At 38.1% G+C, this 20,734-nt stretch overlaps 1 protein-coding gene across 3 annotated transcripts in view; it reads right to left on the bottom strand.

Moving 5' to 3' along the window:
• FYB2 (FYN binding protein 2) overlaps positions 1 to 20,734 on the bottom strand; it is a gene marked incomplete at its 3' end in the record, with an annotated part of 132,472 nt that overhangs the window by 15,344 nt on the left and 96,394 nt on the right. For all 3 annotated transcript variants that reach the window (XM_081255579.1, XM_081255578.1, XM_081255580.1), the window contains exons 10-14: positions 15,160 to 15,271; positions 15,023 to 15,063; positions 6,303 to 6,366; positions 5,129 to 5,227; positions 877 to 905 (exon numbers count right to left, since the gene is read on the bottom strand). In XM_081255579.1, the coding sequence (XP_081111705.1) occupies positions 877 to 905; positions 5,129 to 5,227; positions 6,303 to 6,366; positions 15,023 to 15,063; positions 15,160 to 15,271 (345 nt within the window). The remainder of the gene's footprint in view (positions 1 to 876; positions 906 to 5,128; positions 5,228 to 6,302; positions 6,367 to 15,022; positions 15,064 to 15,159; positions 15,272 to 20,734) is intronic.

Here is a 20,734-nt window from a genome sequence, read left to right as displayed (position 1 = left end):
GCTTCAGTAGTTGTGGCATGCAAGCTCAGTAGTTGTGGCTCACGGGCTTAGGTGCTCCACGGCATGTGGGATCTTCCCAGACCAGGGCTCGAACCCATGTCCCCTGAATTGGCAGGCAGATTCTTAAGCACTGTGCCACCAGGGAAGCCTGGGAGAGTTGTTATTATACCAGGCTTATGTAACTATTTGTTATTTAGTGCAGCAAACTTATATTTGTGGAATATAATATACATTTGAATTGTCAAGTCAGAGTAAAATCAAAGTAGCCACCATCGCTAGAGCCCATAAACTAAACCTGACAAACAACAAAACACATGGCCCTCTCTCATCGATAGATTCAACTTACTGAACGCGATGGAGAGCAAGCACACTAGATGTCAGGCACTGTACTAATTTGTGCACTGTTGTTTATATAGCAAAGCAAAAAGTATTCCAATGACCCATCCTTGATTCAGTTAGTACATGTACTGCAAAGTGGTCATGTTCAAATTACTATGTTTTAATTCCGTTGAGCTGGCTGTTAAATCCTTCAGAAGGTTATGTGGTATAATGTAAAATGCACGAGCTTCGTATTCAGAGACTTGAGTACAAATCCTAGGTCACTAAAATATGGATGTGAGTCCTAGAGCCTTCCTAAAAAGGGATAATGCATCTATTTCTCAGATTTTAAGAGGCCTGGCATATAGGAGGCACTTGAGAAATGTTACTCATCTTCCCCAAAGTAAGTACTACTATTGTGTAAAATGTCTTTGATTTTGATGTATCAATTTTTCATTAAACGTGGAATGCAGGAAGGATTACTACTTCTCTTTCTCAGAATGTGAATATGTCAGTGCTGAATAATTTTGTTCCAGCAAATAAGTGAATGTCACTTACCTAAATCAGGCAGCGAAATGGAAAATGCACTGTTAATTGACAAAAGACACAAAGGGTTAAGGGAAAAAGCCATGTTCAGAAATATTAGCTGATACATCTCAAATAACATATTGATGACTAGGTTTCTTGATACAGATGCTTTGGGGGAAAGATACGTAGCAAACCTTTCCTGCAGCTTTGCTCTGATCACCTCCCCTCTCTTGTAAATGAGCTTATTTATTCCCAGTGACCACCCACACCCCCTTTCCTAACGAGACAATCTCAGGCTGTCCCTTAGCCCTGCCCTTCTTTGTCCACAGGATTCTGTTTCTGCCTTCTACCTTCCACGATGTCAGTTCAATGTGGGGTAAGTATGGTAAGAGAGAAACATCTGGAGACGCTGGACCCTGACTATGTATATGTTTAACCAAAGAGGTGACTTGAGGGGAGAATTCCAGGCCAGGTGGAAATGGAAGATGGTAAATGTGCTAAGTAGGAGAGGACATTGGCTAGGTAGATCATCTGTTTTTCCTCAAATCTCACAGTTAAGATTACATGAAAGGAAACATGATGTGGTAGGAAAAAATCCACGTATTTTAAGCAATTAACTTAAGTTCAGTCCTACAGGTATTCTGGGGACACTCATCATGGGCCAGGCCCATGTGCTGGGTATACAAAATGATCAGACACAGTTTCTGTCCTGAGGTAGCTCACGGTTTAGTGAGGGGCACCAAAAGTAAGTTAATATAACACTCTGTGGTAAGAACATAATAAAGGGCTGACCAAAGGAACAGCACTAACCTTTGTGGAAGCTTTAGTTCTCCATTTCCAAAATGAATACCAGCACCTATCTTGTAGAGTTCCCTTTGTATGGGATGAGCTTTCCTAAGTGAATGTGCCTGGGACAGGGCTGATACTCAGTGACCCCTTCCGTTGGTGTCTATGAGACCAGGACTGTGATGTGCAGGGCGCAGTAGGAGAAATACATGGTCACTAGAGCCAGAGCTGATATGACTTTCAGTTCTGCCACTTAGCCACTTACCCTGGGCAAGTCACATAACTTTTCAAAGCCTTAGTTTTTCATCTGTAAAATGGAGGAACAAGTTTCTAACTCATGGGTTATTGTGAGGATTAGAACACATGTGAAGCCTTCATGCACTTCCTGCCCTCAACATCTGGTGAGCACATATCCTTGGGGCCTTGGCTTATGCAAGCGGTCCCTTGCTTAAGGGAGCCTTTCTTAACACCCATTCCCTTCCTCCATTTTAATTAGGTCAGGGTGCTGGTAGCTCCTATTTAAACATAAACACCAAGGCCACAAAAAAAAATCTATAATGATATTTCCTTCCTTTAGGTCATCTATTCATTCAACAGATATTTATTGAGTGCCTATTATATCCCAGGCACTGTTCTTTTTTTTTTTTTCTTCCAGGCATTGTACTTTATGTTGGAGATACTGCAGTGGACAAAACAGTCAAAATCCCTGCCCTCATGGAGTCCAGTAGAATGAGACAGAAAACAAACAAGGAAATTTATGATCTGTCATGTAAGGAAATTTATGGAGATAAGTGCAACTAAGAAAAATAGAGCAGGGTAAGGGGGGAGGGGGACTGGAGGTGAGGGCTGGTTTCCCATTTTTCAGAGGATGTTCAGGGAAGGCTTCACTGATAAGGTGAATTTGAAGCAGAGGCCTGAAGATAGTGAGAGAATAGGCCAACTAGATATCTGGGGTAAGAGCATTCCTAGGGGAGGAAACAGCAGACACAGAGACCCTCAAGCTGAGGAGTGCCTGGCCTGTTGAAAGAAGAAGTCAGAACATTTGGAACAGAGGGAGTGAGAAGAGGCTTAACATTTAATTCCCATGTAAAACTCGTAGCATAGCTAAGACCCGTGGCATTTAATTCTTGGTTTATTTATGCCTAAATCAAGCCATTTAATAATGACTATCCTAACAGACAGTGTGTGTGTGTGTGTGTGTGTGTTTGTGCGTGTGTGTATGTATATGTGTGTGAGAGAGAGAGAGAAGATTGAGAGCCCCAACTCTTTTTAAAGGTCACATTTTCATGGTTGCAACCTCCTTCTGAAGATAACGCAACAAACTAGGAGTTGATGTTCCAGAGAGGAGCCCTCAATCAAAAGGCTCAACAAAAGGTAAACAAAGAAACAAATAAATAAACAAAGTTCTGTTGTTACCTCCATGCTATTAATTGAAAAATTAAGGTAGAGAGGCAGATTTTGGCAAACTTTACGGGGAAAAAAGGCTTTTTAGACCTTCCTACAAATGGCAGATTTCCCCCTGCACATAGTGAATTTCTCTTTATAGAGGTGTGCAGGCATAGAGATGTGGCTTCTTAGGAAATCTGCAGAGAAGCTTGTGTAGTGGGTTGGACTAGGTATATGGATTTCTCTTCTTACCCTGAGATTCTCTGACTCTAAGAAAAAGGGTTTCTCAGTAGTATTAAGAGACATTACAAGATGTGCACGGGATGTTACAGAAACATAGAAGAGAAACCGGTAAGACAGGTTTGGGTAGAAAGGTTCATGGAATGCGTCCCAGAAAGGATAATATTTGACCAAACTTTAAGGGAAGGCCAGAACTTTGATAATCAAAGGAAGTTGGAGAAGGACAGGTACATTCCAGACCAACGGAATGTCGTGGTCAAAAGCAAGGAGGCATGAAACGCCAGGGCACTCATATACAAAGAGGGAATGTGTTAATGGGCTGGTGATGAGAGTAAATCTGAGCGAGAGAGGGAGCTGGACAAGTAGGAAGCGGCTGCCATAAAAGTATTGACTTGCAATGAAAAGAGATTGGATATTTGTTCTAAAAGTCATAAGCAGTCACTTACAGTTCTAAGAATAGCTCTAAGAAAAAGGAAATAACATTTGCATTTTAAAAACATCAGCATTGGGACTTCCCTGGTGGTCCAGTAGGTAAGACTCCATGCTCCCAATGCAGTGGGCCCAGGTTCAATCCCTGGTCAGGGGAACTAGATCCCACATGCCTACCACAACTAAGATCCTGCGTGCTGCAACTAAAACCCTGTGCAGCCAAAATAAATAAATAAATATTATTTAAAACAAAAACAAAACAAAACAAAACACGCATCAGCATTCTCACCTGGATCAAATTTTTAAGGGACTGTAGGTATCGCACTAATAATTTTTGTCAGAAACATCTAACCTGTTAAGGTCGGGGTCTGCCTTTAGATCTCATTGGCTACTGGAGCTAGACTCCCTCTTCTTCCATGGTCAGGACTACAATTTGTAAACCCCATATTCTATATAAATCTCTTGGTAGATCTACATCCAACAGACAATTAGACTTAAAGTCATGTTACTCTGAGGTTTTATAATTGAAAAGAACTTCAAGGTAGAATAATATAATTCCATGTCAATATATGTAATAACCTGGATCAAATTATTTTACCATCCTCTGCCCTCATAAAATACAGATCTATGTCTATGTTTTTGTTTGTGTGTGTCTCTCTCATATACACACACACACACACACACACACACATATATATGAGAGAAGTGCCTCCAGAGACCACCCAGTCTCCTTCCTCCCTCCTATTATATGCAAGAAGAAACTTGATCCCTATGAGTGCAAAATGGAAGTGATTTGCCCATGGTTGCACACTGAATAAACAGAAAAGCTGAAACTAGAATCCAGAACCTAGGCCTCTTGTTTCTTTCTCCTACTCATGAATTTCTAACCTTCCCAATTCCCACTGGTAATTAGCTAGGGTGATCTTGGAGGTTCCCTTCCAGGTCTAAGACTTTGAGGTACGTGGGCCATTCAGCTGAAAAATTCATCTTCCCTTTCCACACACTGCCTCTCTCAAGAGAGGCAAATTAGAATATGGAAGTGTAGACAAATAAAACCACTGGAACTTGTAGGGCTGAGAGAGCATAAAAGGATGTAATTAATAACATAATGCTCAGTAACAACAACAGGAATCTATGCCAAGGATGATGAGGAAAGTTTCTTTCCTGGACTTTGTTTGATTAAGACTTTCCCTCTACCCTTGTTCACAACCTTTTCTTATCAACGTTTTCAAAAGGGACATTGTCACTTTCTCATAAGCATCTGTGGGTGTAGTTCACTCAAATATTGGCAAGGAGGTGGTAGGTGATAACCAGGGCCTTTGGTTTTAGTTTCTGGTACCGCTTCACTAGAAGAACAGGATAGAGAACATCAGCTGTGTAACTAACCAGGCCAGCACTGCTAATCCTCTCCTGGAAAGAGAAATAAAAAGGGACCTCTTACCTTATATTTTCTTTTGACTTGATTTTCTTCATTTTAAATCTATCCTTTTCTTTCTTGAAGAACCTCCGCAGTCTTTTAAGTGCTTCTTTTCCATCTAAACTAAGAGGAATCAGAGGATATAAATAACATGGTGTTTGAGAGAGTACTGGGGATGGAAGCCTGATGTAGTAAAAAGGATCAGAGACTTCAGTCTCATTTCTTCAACACACCCCACTCAAGGAAGAGCAGGAAAATGCCTTGTCAGCTTCTATGCTCTTCTTCTTTGTTTAGATGCTGATAGGAAGTAGCACACATCAGCTATGGAAGGAATTACTATATTTCAATACAAACTTTCATCTACTCCAAATGGTTTCTATTTTAAAGAGTTTATGGAGCAAAGTCTTCCTTTTAGAGATGATGACTCAGGGACCCATAGTTTACAGACTACACTAGAAATACATTATAGAAATTTCTAGCTTCTGAAATTCATGTCACTGATCTTTAGTTTATGGAATGATAATATAACGATGATGGTATACTGACTGCCTGGTTGATGATTAAAATTTTTCCATATATGCTCTTGATTGGGGAGGGGGAGCGTAAGGAGAGGGAATGATACACTCACATCATCCCACCCAGCACGAATGGCCTCTTTTCCCTTCAACCCTCAAGCTTCTTGTTTTTGACTACTGCTGTTTTCCTTTTCACACTGTGTGCCTAATAAGTGAATTTGATTAATAATGCCCATTTGAACAAATACTGTCCTTGATAACACTGAATTATTAGATAATAAATTAAGCCCCAATCCCAGAGATAGCCTCATTAACTTTCAAAGATACAGGTAAATCATAACCATTGATTTCTTCCTGGAAAAGCAACTACAGAATTGAAGCATTTTATTCATATTTACTTTTCTCACTTATTCCCTAGCACAGTATCAAAGTCCTCTACTCTGGGAGATGTACATTTTCTCAAAAGAGAAAGCAATGTGATCAAAATTATTAGATATGATTGTACACAATTACAAGTGCCCCGTTGATCACAATGTTGTATTACAATAGCTTATCTCCATTCTCTCTGCATATCTTCACTGAAGATGGGGTGGGTAGGGATGGAAGTCATTTATTAAACTTTGGTTTTCCTAGACTAACAGGAAATACCCTTAGCTATGAAGCCAAGAAAAAGAGAAACTCACTCTCTCTTTGGGTAGTTGCTCTTTGTTTTGTAGACATCTTCATACATTTCTTCACTATTTTCTTCTGAAATTAAAAAAATATTCATTATAATGGCACTAATTCAGATTCATATTTGACACAAAATTATTGGATACATACCAGGTGTTAGGTACTCTAATCTTTTGTTTGTGAAGTAGTTTTTATTGAAACATATGCACATGTTTTTACAAGCATGTGGTAAAAATAAGTAACCTCTATAAAAGTATGTACAAACAAAAATTAATATTTGCTTCTATCCTGTTTTCAAGTCTGTCTGATTTAGTCAAAGAAAGTTAATTTATTAACAGATTCCCACCTTCAACCCTCCCCCTTTGCATATTTTACATATAACAATCAGTCTACTAAACACCAGACATTGTGCTGAATGCTGGGGAAATAATGGAGACAACCAGACACATCTTGAAAAATCTTCCCCCATCATAGCATGACTTTCACCTAGTCCAACAGATAAGTTTAAAATACACAGATATACTTTGAATCTACCCTGGCAATGGAGGATTTTCAAGTTCAGAACTTGATTCACAATGAGTTTAGGACAGTCACTTAACTTCTCTGTGCCTCAGTTTCCTTTTTTTAAAATGAGGGTACCGTGTTTAATGATCTCTAAGATTGTTTCTCCACCTAAAATTCTAATATTCTAAGAAGGACAAAAACAACCAGAGTAGCATTTGATTATCCCTCCTCCATTAACTTTTCATTCATTCAACAAATATTTTTTGAATATGTAACATGTGCCTGGCATTATGATAGGGGCTAGGGAAAATGGTGAGCATGGAGAAGGAAATCATCTAGGAGGGAAGAGAATTATTAATCAAACAATCACATAAATATAGAATTACAACTGTGACAAGTGCTATGAAAAAGAGGGTCATGGTACTATGAGACTGTATACCTAAGAGAATATTCCCTGGGAATAATGATTGACCTGAGATCAGAAGAAAGATTAAGAGTCACTTAGACAAAGGGGCACAGGGGAGGAAAGAACATTCCAGGAAGAGGGAGTAGAATACGCAAACACCCTGCAGTGGGAGCCTAGCAAGTCAGCAAAGCTAACAGGTCAGCATGACTGGATCTCAAAGGTGAAGACTGAGTATGTATGAAAAGAGGATGGAGGGGTAGGTAGGGGCATTCAAGTCCTCTATAGCATGTTAATGTCAATATTAAAAGTATTAGGAATATACTACAAAGTTATAGTAGTCAAAACAGTATGGTACTGGAACAAAAACATATATAGATCAATGGAACAGAAAAAGCCCAGAAACAAACACACACACTTATGGTTAATTAATCTATGACAAAAGAGGCAAGAATATACATGGAGAAAATACAGTCTCTTCAATAAGTCGTGTTGGGAAAACTCCTAGAAGAAAATATAGGCAGAACACACTTTGACATAAGTCTTAGCAATATTTTTTTTTTTGGATCTGTCTCCTCAGGCAAGGAAACAAAAGCAAAAATAAACAAATGGGACCTAATCAAACTTAGAAACTCTTGCACAGCAAAGGAAAACATTGACAAAACAAAAAGACAACCTACTGAATGGGAGAAGATATTTGCAAATGATATGTCTGAAAAGGGGTGAATATCCAAAATATATAACAAGCTCATACAACTCAATATCAAAAAAACAAGCAACCTGATTTAAAAAATGGGCAAAGGCCTGAATAGACATTTTTTCAAAAAAAGACCTGCAGATGGCAAACAGGCACAAGAAAAGATGCTCAGCAACACTAATCATCAGGGAAATCCAAATCAAAAGCACAACGAGATATCACCTCACATCTGTCAGAATGGCTATCATCAAAAAGATGACAAAAGGGGCACCATCAAGTTGGTGGAGGAGTAAGATGTGTAGATCACGTTCCTCCTCACAAATACATCAAAACTACATCTACATGTAGAACAACTCCCACAGAACACCTACTGAATGTTGGCAGAAGACCTCAGACTTCCCAAAAGGCAAGAAACTTCCCACGTACTGGGCCGTGTGGCTGACAGGGTCTTGGTGCTCTAGCCGGGTGTCAAGCCTGAGCCTCTGAGGTGGGAGAGCCAAGTTCAGGACATTGGTCAACCAGAGACCTCCCAGCCCCATGTAATATCAAACAGTGAAAGCTCTCCCAGAGATCTCCATCTCAATGCTAAGACCCAGCTCCACTCAACGACCAGCAATCTACAGTGCTGGATGCCCTATGCCAAACAACTAGCAAGATAGGAATACAACCTGACCCATTAGCACAGAGGTTGCCTAAAATCATAATAAGTTCACAGACACCCCAAAACACATGACTGGACGTGGTCCTGCCCACCAGAAAGACAAGATCCAGCCTCATCCAGCAGAAAACAGGCACCATTCCCCTCCACCAGGAAGCTTACACAACCCACTGAACCAACCTTACCCGCTAGGAATAGACACCAAAAATGAACCTGCAGCCTGTGAAAAGGAGACACCAAACACAGTAAGTTAAGCAAAATGAGAAGACAGAGAAACACACAGCAGATGAAGGAGCAAGGTAAAAACCCACTAGACCAAACAAATGAAGAGGAAATAGGCAGTCTACCAGAAAAAGAATCCAGAGTAATGATAGTAAAGAGGATCCAAAATATTGGAAATAGAATGGAGAAAATACAAGAAACGTTTAACAAGGACCTAGAAGAACTAAAGAGCAAACAAACAATAATGAACAACACAATAAATGAAATAAAAATTCTCTAGAAGGAATCAATAGCAGAATAACTGAGGCAGAAGAATGGATAAATGACATAGAAGATAAAATAGTGGAAATAACTACCACAGAGCAGAATAAAGAAAAAAGAAAAGAATTGAGGACAATCTCAGAGACCTCTGGGACAACATTAAACACACCAACATTCAAATTATAGGGGTCCCAGAAGAAGAAGAGGCAAAAAAAGGGGCTGAGAAAATATTTAAAGAGATTTTAGTTGAAAATTTCCCTAACATGAGAATGGAAATAGTCAATCAAGCCAGGGAAGCACAGAGAGTCCTACACAGGATAAATCCAAGAAGAAACACACCAAGACACATATTAATCAAACTATCAAAAATTAAATACAAAGAAAAAATATTAAAAGCAGCAAGGGAAGCAAGAATTAACATACAAGGGAATCCCCATAAGGTTAACAGCTGATCTTTCAGCAGAAACTCTGCAAGCCAGAAGGGAGTGGCAGGACATATTCAACGTGATGAAAGGGAAAAACCTACAACCAAGATTACTCTACCCAGCAAGGATCTCATTCAGATTTGATGGAAAAATTAAAACCTTTACAGACAGGCAGAAGCTAAGAGAATTCAGCACCATCAAACCAGCTCTACAACAAATGCTAAAGAAACTTCTCTAGGCAGGAAACACAAGACAAGGAAAAGACTTAGAATAACAAACCCAAAACAATTAAGAAAATGGGAATAGGAACATACATATTGATAACTACCTTAAATATAAATGGATTAAATGTTTCCACCAAAAGACATAGACTGGCTGAATGGATAAAAAACAAGACCCGTATATATGCTGTCTACAAGAGACCCACTTCAGGCCTAGGGACACATACAGACTGAAAGTGAGGGGATGGAAAAAGATATTCCATGCAAATGGAAATCAAAAGAAAGCTGCAGTAGCAATTCTCAACAGACAAAATAGACTTTAAAATAAAGACTACTACAAGAGACAAAGAAGGACACTACATAATGATCAAGGGATCAATCCAATAAGAGGATACAACAACTATAAATATTTATGCACCCAACATAGGAGCACCTCAATACATAAGGCAAATGCTAACAGCCATAAAAGGGGAAATCGACAGTAACACAATCATAGTAGGGGACTTTAACACCCCACTTTCACCAATGGACAGATCATCCAAAATGAAAATAAATAAGGAAACACAAGCTTTAAATGATACACTGAACAAGACAAACTTAACTGATATTTATAAGACATTCCATCCAAAAACAGCAGATGACACTTTCTTCGCAAGTGCTCATGGAGCATTCTCCAGGATAGAACATATCGTGGGACACAAATCAAGCTTTGGTAGATTTAAGAAAATTGAAATTGTATCAAGTATCTTTTCTGACCACAATGCTATTAGACTAGATATCAATTACAGGAAAAAATCTGTAAAAAATACAAACACTTAGAGGCTAAACAATACAGTACTAAACAACCAAGAGATCACTGAAGAAATCAAAGAGAAAATCAAAAAATACCTAGAGACAAATGACAATGAAAACAGGATGACCCAAAACCTATGGAATGCAGCAAAAGCAGTTCTAAGAGGGAAGTTTATAGCAATACAATCCTACCTCAAGAAACAAGAAACATCTCAAATAAAGAACCTAACTTTACACCTAAAGCAATTAGAGAAAGAAGAAAAATAAATAAACCCAAGTTAGAAGAAGTAAAGAAATCATAATGATCAGATCAGAAATAAATGAAAAAGAAATGAAGGAAATGAGAGCAAAGATCAATAAAACTAAAAGCAGGTTCTTTGAGAAAATAAACAAAATTGATAAACCATTAGCCAGACTCATCAAGAAAAAAAGGGAGAAGACTCAAATCAATAGAATTAGAAATGAAAAAGAAGTAACAACTGACACTGCAGAAATACAAAGGATCATGAGAGATTACTACAGGAAACTGTATGCCAATAAAATGGACAACCTGGAAGAAATGGACAAATTCTTAGAAAAGTACAACCTTCCGAGACTGAACCAGGAAGAAATAGAAAATATAAACAGACAAATCACAAGCACTGAAATTGAAACTGTGATTAAAAATCTTCCAACAAACAAAAGCCCAGGACCAGATGGCTTCACAGGCGAATTCTAACAAACACTGAGAGAACAGCTAACACCTACCTTTCTCAAACTCTTCCAAAATATAGCAGAGGGAAGAACACTCCCAAACTCATTCTATGAGGCCACCATCAGCCTGATACCAAAATCAGACAAAGATGCCACAAAACAAGAAAACTACAGGCCAATATCACTGATGAATACAGGTGCAAAAATCCTCAACAAAATACTAGCAAACAGAATCCAACAGCACATTAAAAGGATCATAGACCATGATCAAGTGGGGTTTATTCCAGGAATGAAAGGAATTTTCAAATACACAAATAAATAAATGTGATAAACCATATTAACAAATTGAAGGAGAAAAACCATATGATCATCTCAATAGATGCAGAAAAAGCTTTTGACAAAATTCAACACCCATTTATGATAACAACTCTCCAGAAAGTAGGCATAGAGGGAACTTACCTCAACATAATAAAGGCCATATATGACAAAACCACAGCAAACATCATTCTCAATGGTGAATACCTGAAACCATTTCCTCTAAGATCAGGAACAAGACAAGGTTGCCCACTCTCAACACTATTATTCAACATAGTTTTGGAATTTTAGCCACAGCAATCAGAGAAGAAAAAGAAATAAAATGAATCCAAATTGGAAAAGAAGTAAAACTGTCACTGTTTGCAGATGACATGATACTATACATAGAGAATCCTAAAGATGCTACCAGAAAACTACTAGAGCCAATCAATGAATTTGGTAAAGTTGCAGGATACAAAATTAATGCACAGAAATCTCTTGTATTCCTACACACTAATGATGAAAAATCTGAAAGAGAAATTAAGGAAACACTCCCATTAACCACTGCAACAAAAAGAACAAAATACCTAGGAATAAACCTACCTGAATAGACAAAAGACCTCTATGCAGAAAACTATAAGACACTAATGAAAGAAATTAAAGATGATATGAACAGATAGAGGGATATACCATGTTCTTGGACTGGAAGAATCAACATTGTGAATATGACTATACTACCCAAAGCAAACTACAGATTCAATGCAATCCCTATCAAACTACCAATGGCATTTTCCACAGAACTAGAACAAAAAATTTCACAATTTGTATGGAAACACAAAAGACCCCAAATAGCCAAAGCAATCTTGAGAGAGAAAAACGGAGCTGGAGGAATCAGGCTCCCTGACTTCAGACTATACTGCACGCTATAGTAATCAAGACAGTATGGTAATGGCACAAAAACAGAAATATAGATCAATGGAACAGGATAGAAAGCCCAGAGATAAACTCATGCACATATGGTGACCTTACTTTCGATAAAGGAGGCAAGAATATACAATGGAGAAAAGATAGCCTCTTCAATAAGTGGTGCTGGGAAAACTGGACAGCTACATATAAAAAAAATGAAATTAGAATACTCCATAACACCATACACAAAAATAAACTCAAAATGGATTAAAGACCTAAATGTAAGGCCAGACACTATCAAACTCTTAGAGGAAAACATAGGCAGAACACTCTATGACATAAATCACATCGAGATCCTTTTTGACACCCCTCCTAGAGAAATGGAAATAAAAATAAAAATAAACAAATGGGACCTATTGAAACTTAAAAGCTTTTGCACAGCAAAGAAAACCATAAACAAGACAAAAAGACAACCCTCAGAATGGGAGAAAATATTTGCAAATGAAGCAACTGACAAAGGATTAATCTCCAAAATTTACAAGCAGCTCATGCAGCTCAATATCAAAAAAACAAACAACCCAATCCAAAAATGGGCAAAAGACCTAAACAGACATTTCTCCAAAGAAGATATACAGATTGCCAACAAAAACATGAAAAAATGCTCAACATTACTAATCATTAGAGAAATGCAAATCAAAACTACAGTGTGGTACCACCTCACACTGGTCAGAATAGGCATCATCAAAAAATCTACAAACAATAAATGCTGGAGAGGGTGTGGAGAAAAGGGAACCTTCCTGCACTGTTGGTGGGAATGTAAATTGATACAAAGACTATGGAGAACAGTAGGGAGGTTCCTCAGAAGTCTAAAATTAGAACTACCATACGACCCAGCAATCCCACTACTGGGCATATACCCTGAGAAAACCATAATTCAAAAAGAGTCATGTACCACAATGTTCATTGAAGCTCTATTTACAATAGCCAGGACATGGAAGCAACCTAAGTGTCCATCAACAGATGAATGGATAAGGAAGATGTGGCACATATATACAATGGAATATTACTCAGCCATAAAAAGAAATGAAATTGAGTTATTTGTAGTGAAATGGATGGACCTAGAGACTATTATACAGAGTGAAGTAAGTGAGAGAAAAACAAATACCGTATGCTAACACATATATATGGAATCTAAAAAAAAACAAAAAGGTTCTGAAGAACCTCGGGGCAGGATAGGAATAAAGACACAGACATAGAGGATGGACCTGAGGACACAGGGAGTTGGAAGGGTAAGCTGGGACGAAGTGAGAGAGTGGCATGGATGTATATACACTATCAAATGTAAAGTAGCTAGCTAGTGGGAAGCAGCTGCATAGCACAGGGAGATCAGCTCAGTGCTTTGTGTCCAACTAGAGGGGTGGGATAGGGAGGGTGGGAGGGAGATGCAAGAGGGAGGAGATATGGGGATATATGTATATATATATAGCTGATTCACTTTGTTATAAAGCAGAAACTAACACACCATTTTAAAGCAATTATACTCCAATAAAGATGGTAAAAAAAAATGATAACAAAAGATGTTGGTTAGGATGTGGAGGAAAGGGAACCCTCCTACACTGTTGGTGGGAATGTAAATTGGTGCAACCACTATGGGAAACAGTATGAAGGTTCCTCAAATAATTAAAAATAGAACTGCTGTATGATCCAGCAATTCCACTCCTGGGTGTCTATCTGAAGAAAACGAAAACACTAATTCAAAAAAGATGCACCCTAATGTTCATATTAGCATTATTTACAATGACCAAGATACAGTAGCAACCTCAGTGTCCATTAACAGATGAATGGATAAAGAAGATGTAGTGTATACACACATACACACACAGGAATACTACTCAGCCATAAAAAAGAATGAAATTTTGCCACCTGCAACAACATGGATGGACTTGGAGAGTGTTATGCTTAGTAAATAAGCCAGACATAGAAAGACAAAAACTGTATGTTTTCACTTACATGTGGAATCTAAAAAAGAAAAATAAAAGAAAAATAAATGAATATAACAAAACAGACTCACAAATATAGAGAACCAATTGTTACCAGTGGGAAGAAGGGTGGAGGAAGGGGCAAGGTGGGGTATGGGCAAGATGTGGAAGGGGATTAAGAGATACAGACTACTAGCTATAAAATAAATAAGATACAATGATATGATGTACAGCACAGGGACTACGACCAATATTTTATAATAACTTTAAGTGGACTATAATCTATAAAAATATAAAATCACTATGTTGTACATCTGAAACCAATGTTGTAAATAAACTATACTTCAATATTTTTAAAAAGTATTGAGAATCCATACAAGTGTTTTAAGTAAAATACATTCCTATCTTCAGACTTGGATTGTGAAGAGATCAGGAAGAAAGCAATTTCACATCAAAGTTGCTTCCTTGCCACAAAAGACCTATTACCAGTATCTTCACCTTCATGATTCTAAATGCATTTATTCACACATACCTTGAACCACTTCTATTAGCTTATCATCACCCCACCCAAATGGCATTAATAAAAATATGTAAATAAAAGATACCTTACTACTAATCTGCCACAGAAACTCTTAGCAATTCCTAGTGACAGTTTCAAATGTTTTCTTAAACTTACCATTACCTGAGACAAATGAGTTGGAGAAATCTGACTTTGCTCTGTGGGGAGAAAAGATACAAAGACCATTGAACTGTTGTATTGTACTTTAAAAGTCTCATCACATTCATCTCATTGAAGGGCTGGCACGTACATACCCCTCTCTCCCAGGGTACTCAACATCATCATACGTCTCGGAAATGGAATTTGGCTTAAAGGCTCCTTGGCCTGGGGTTTCTTTAGTCATCTCCAAGGCCTTCACATACCCGCCTGTAAGGAAAACAGAGAACACCCTGAGAACATCTCATCAACTGCTCTCATAAATGCATTCAAACAGGTCATTGGCAATGGAGACAATAATAGGAAAAGGCAGATTAAATATGGTAACACTGGATTATAACCTTGATATGTATGATCTTTTGGCAAACCACTTCACCTTGCTGAGCCTCAGTTATGATTCTCTCAAGTTGGGATAATGATAGTAACCCCTCTTGGATGATTGTGGCAAGGATTAATACATATTTATGAAGGGTGCTAATTACCCAGTAAACCAGCGATTCCTCCATCTTGGATGTTTCTTCCTCTAATCCCTGAACTCAAATGTTGAAGTCTACCAAGGTGCAGCCCTGGGGCTTCAATCCCTACATTTAGATGACTTTATCCACTTTGTGGCATTTTTTCTTAAAGTAAAATTTCTTAGACACGTTGATTGAGCACATGCCAACATTTATTATGCATTAGTGATGGATTCAGCCAGATAGTGTGCCAGGTTAAAAAATGCCTAGGGATTGTTTGCACAAGTAGCTAGCCTGTTACATGCAGGAGCTGGTTTATTTCACAGAGCTGTAAACTTGTCATAACCTTAAAACTGTCACCTTTTTATCAGTTGGCATAGGTTAATATTTACAGTATGGGTGATTCAGAACCATTTGCAGACATGAACTATTAATCAGAAATAAGAAATATATCTGAGAAATAACAATAAGCACATTGACTTTTATCTATTTTTTTTACATACTTATTGGAGTATAATTGCTTTGCAATGGTGTGTTGGTTTCTGCTTTATAACAAAGTGAATCAGCTATACATATATATATATATATATATATATCCCAATATCTCCTCCCTCTTGTGTCGTCTCCCTCCCACCCTCCCTATCCCACCCCTCTAGGTGGTAACAAAGCACCAAGCTGATCTCCCTGTGCTATGTGGCTGCTTCCCACTATCTATTTTACATTTGGTAGTGTATATATGTCCATGCCACTCTCTCACTCCGTCCCAGCTTACCCTTCCCCCTCCCCATATCCTCAAGTCCATTCTCTGAGTCTGTGTCTTTATTCCTGTCCTGCCCCTAGGTTCTTCAGAATGATTTTTTTTTTTAGATTCCATATATATGTGTTAGCATACAATATTTGTTTTTATCTTTCTGACTTACTTCACTCTGTATGACAGTCTCTAGGTCCATCCACCTCACTACAAATAACTCAATTTTGTTTCTTTTTATAGCTGAGTAATATTCCATTGTATATATGTGCCACATCTTCTTTATCCATTCATCTGTCGATCGACACTTAGATTGCTTCCATGTCCTGGCTATTGTAAATAGAGCTGCAATGAACATTGTGATACATGACTCTTTTTGAATTATGGTTTTCTCAGGGTATATGCCCAGTAGTGGGATTGCTGGGTCATATGGTAGTTCTAATTTTAGACTTCTGAGGAACCTCCATACTCTTCTCCATAGTGGTTGTATCAATTTACATTCCCACCAACAGTGCAAGAGGGCTCCCTTTTCTCCACACCCTCTCCAGCATTTATTGTTTGTAGATTTTTTTATGATGGCCATTCTGACTGGTGTGAGGTGATACCTCACTGTACTTTTGATTTGCATTTCTCTAATGATTAGTAATATTGAGCATCCGTTCACGTGTTTGTTAGCAATCTGTATATCTTCTTTGGAGAAATGTCTATTTAGGTCTTCTGCCCATTTTTGTATGGGGTTGGTTTTTTTTGATATTGAGCTGCATGAGCTGCTTGTAAATTTTGGAGATTTAATCCTTTGTCAGTTGCTTCATTTGCAAATATTTTCTCCCATTCTGAGGGTTGTCTTTTTGTCTTGTTTATGGTTTCCTTTGCTGTGCAAAAGCTTTTAAGTTTCATTAGGTCCCATTTGTTTATTTTTGTTTTTATTTTCATTTCCCTAGGAGGTGGATCAAAAAGGATCTCGATGTGATTTATGTCATAGAGTGTTCTTCCTATGTTTTCCTCTAAGAGTTTTATAGTGTCTGGCCTTACATTTAGGGTTTTAATCCATTTTGAGTTTACTTTTGTGTATGGTGTTAGGGAGTGTTCTAATTTCATTCTTTTACATGTAGCTGTCCAGTTTTCCCAGCACCACTTATTGAAGAGATTGTTTTCTCTCCATTGTATATCCTTGCCTCCTTTGTCATAGATTAGTTGACCATAGGTGTGTGGGTTTATCTCTGGGCTTTCTATCCTGTTCCATTGATCTATATTTCTGTTTTTGTGCCAGTACCATACTATCTTGATCACAGTTTCAATTTCAGTGCTTGTGATTGGTCTGTTTATATTTTCTATTTCTTCCTGGTTCAGTCTCGGAAGGTTGTACTTTTCTAAGAATTTGTCCATTTCTTCCAGGTTGTCCATTTTATTGGCATACAGTTTCCTGTAGTAATCTCTCATGATTCTTTGTATTTCTGCAGTGTCAGTTGTTACTTCTCCTTTTTCATTTCTAATTCTATTGATTTGAGTCTTCTCCCTTTGTTTCTTGATGAGTCTGGCTAATGGTTTATCAATTTTGTCTATTTTCTCAAAGAATCAGCTTTTAGTTTTATTGATCTTTGCTATTCTTTCCTTCATTTCTTTTTCATTTATTTCTGATCTGATCTTTATGCTTTCTTTCCTTCTACTAACTTTGGGGTTTTTTTGTTCTTCTTTCTCTAATTGCTTTAGGTGTAAGGTTAGGTTGTTTATTTGAGATGTTTCTTGTTTCTTGAGGTAGGATTGTATTGCTATAAACTTTCCTCTTAAACTGCTTTTGCTGCATCCCATAGGTTTTGGGTTGTCGTGTTTTCATTGTCATTTGTCTCTAGGTATTTTTTGATTTCCTCTTTGATTTCTTCAGTGATCTCTTGGTTATCTAGTAGTGTATTGTTCAGCCTCCATGTGTTTATAATTTTTGCAGATTTTTTCCCTGTAATTAATTTCTAGTCTCATAGTGTTGTGGTCAGAAAAGATATTTGATATGATTTCAATTTTCTTAAATTTACCAGGGCTTGATTTGTGACCCAAAATATGATCTATCCTGGAGAATGTTCCAGAAGCACTTGAGAAGAAAGTGTCATCTGCTGTTTTTGGATGGAATGTCCTATAAATATCAATTAGGTCCATGTTGTTTAATGTATCATTTAAAGCCTGTATTTCCTTATTTGTTTTCACTTTGGATGATCTGTCCATTGGTGAAAGTGGGGTGTTCAAGTCCCCTACTATGACTCTGTTTCTGTCGATTTCTCCTTTTATGGCTGTTAGCACTTGCATTATGTATTGAGGTGCTCCTATGTTGGGTGCATAAGTATTTACAGTTGTTATATCTTCTTCTTGGATTGATCCCTTGATCATTATGTAATGTCCTTCTTTGTCTCTTGTAATTGTCTTTATTTTAAAGTTTATTTTGTCTGATATGAGAATTGCTACTGCAGCTTTCTTTTGATTTCCATTTGCATGGAATATCTTTTTCCATCCCCTCACTTTCAGTCTGTATGTGTCCCTAGGCCTGAAATGGGTCTCTTGTAGACAGCATATAAACGGGTCTTGTTTTTATATCCATTCAGCCAGTCTATGTCTTTTGGTTGGAGCATTTAATCCATTTACATTTAAGGTAATTATCAACATGTATGTTCCTATGACCATTTTCTTAATTGTTTTCTGTTTGTTATTTTAGGTCTTTTCCTTCTCTTGTGTTTCCTGCCTAGAGAAGTTCCTTTAGCATTTGTTTTAAAGCTGGTTTGGTAGTGCTGAATTCTCTTAGCTTTTGCCTGTCTGTAAAGATTTTAATTTCTCCATTGAATCTGAAAGAGATCCTTGCTGGGTAGAGTAATCTTGGATGTAGGTTTTTCCCTTTCATCACCTTAAATATGTCCTGTCACTCCCTTCTGGCTTGCAGAGTTTCTGCTGAAAGATCAGTTGTTAACCTTATGTTATGTTAACATAAGGTTATGTTATTTGTTGTTTTTCCCTCGTTGCTTTTAATATTTTTTCTTTGTATTTAATTTTTGATAGTTTTATTAATATGTTTCTTGGCGTGTTTCTCCTTGGATTTTTCCTGTATGGGACTCTCTGACTTTTGTCTATTAATTAAAGGCACCAAACAACAAGATTTTATCCTCTGACAAGAAGTCAGTTAGCATATAGGCCCCAAACCGTCTCTGTGAATGTCAGCTCCCAGAGGCATAAAGGCCCTACTTTTTCTTACAGAGTTATTGGTATGTTTCTCTAGCACAAAGCAAAGATGCTGAACACTCAGTTGCTTAATTCTTACTTCAGGACACTTTTTTTTCTTTCTTACTCCTTCCTTTTTGAGGCAGATGTATTGAAAAATGTTTATGGCTTCATTTTAAAAACAGAGACAACTCCCAAGTTACATCCCTAACTTAGACATCCCTCATGAGTTCAACCTTCACACCATTTTCATTTGATTGTCGCAACACATTACATTCCAAACCAAACTCTTGCTTTCTCTCTGTGAATGTGCTCTTCCTGAAGTCTGCCCCATCTCAACAATGGGTAGCAACCCCAACCTTTCAGTTGCTCAGGTCCAAAACCTTGAAGACATCCTTGACTCCTTTCTCTCTCATGTCCCACCTCCAATCCACAGCCATCTGTCAGCTTGACTTACAATCTATATCCTAAATCCAAGCATATCTCAACAACTTGACTGCGGTACCCTCCTCCAAGCTACCATCATCTCTCAGTTAAATTCTTGCAACAAACTCCTAACAGGTCCCAGGTTCTTCTACATTCTTCTTTCAAGACAGCAGCCGAGATATGATTCTTTAAAATACAAGTCAGATCATTCTGTTCTTGTGCTCAAAACCTTTCAATGTTATTTAAAAAAAATATGTCTCTTAGAATAAATGCCAAAGTTCTTACAATGGTCTACAGAAGCCCCTATATTATCTGGCCCTTTGTTATCTCTCTGACCTTATCTCCTCCTACAGTCTCCTTCAGTCACTGCTCCAGCCACACTGGCCTCCTCGCTCTTCTACCAACACACCTAGTAGACTCCTGCCCTGGGATATTTGCACTCCTTCCCCTCTCTCCCTAGAACATTCTGGATGGCCATGGCTCTATTCCTCACCTACTTTACATCTTTGAGGTCATCTATGTGCACTTTAAAATTGCAACTTCCACTCCCTCCACCTGCCTCCCTAATTCTCTTTATTTTTCTTTTTTTTTTAATGTATTTATTTTGTTTTTGGCTGCATTGGGTCTTTGTTGCTGCGTGCAGGCTTTCTCTAGTTGTGGCGAGTGGGGGCTACTCTTCGCTGCGGTGCGTGGGCTTCTCATTGTGGTGGCTTCTCTTGTTGCAGAGCACGGGCTCTAGGCTTCAGTAGCTGTGGCACTCAGACTCAGTAGTTGTGGCTCACAGGTTCTAGAGTGCAGGCTCAGTAGTTGTGGCACATGGGCTTGGTTTCTCTGCGGCATGTGGGATCT

The sequence above is a fragment of the Mesoplodon bidens genome (genome assembly GCF_964165515.1).
Source record: "Mesoplodon bidens genome assembly, chromosome: 2".
Classification (NCBI taxonomy): domain Eukaryota; kingdom Metazoa; phylum Chordata; class Mammalia; order Artiodactyla; family Ziphiidae; genus Mesoplodon; species Mesoplodon bidens.
Note: the sequence above shows the minus strand (reverse complement) of the source record. Positions and strands in the feature narration are given on the sequence as shown.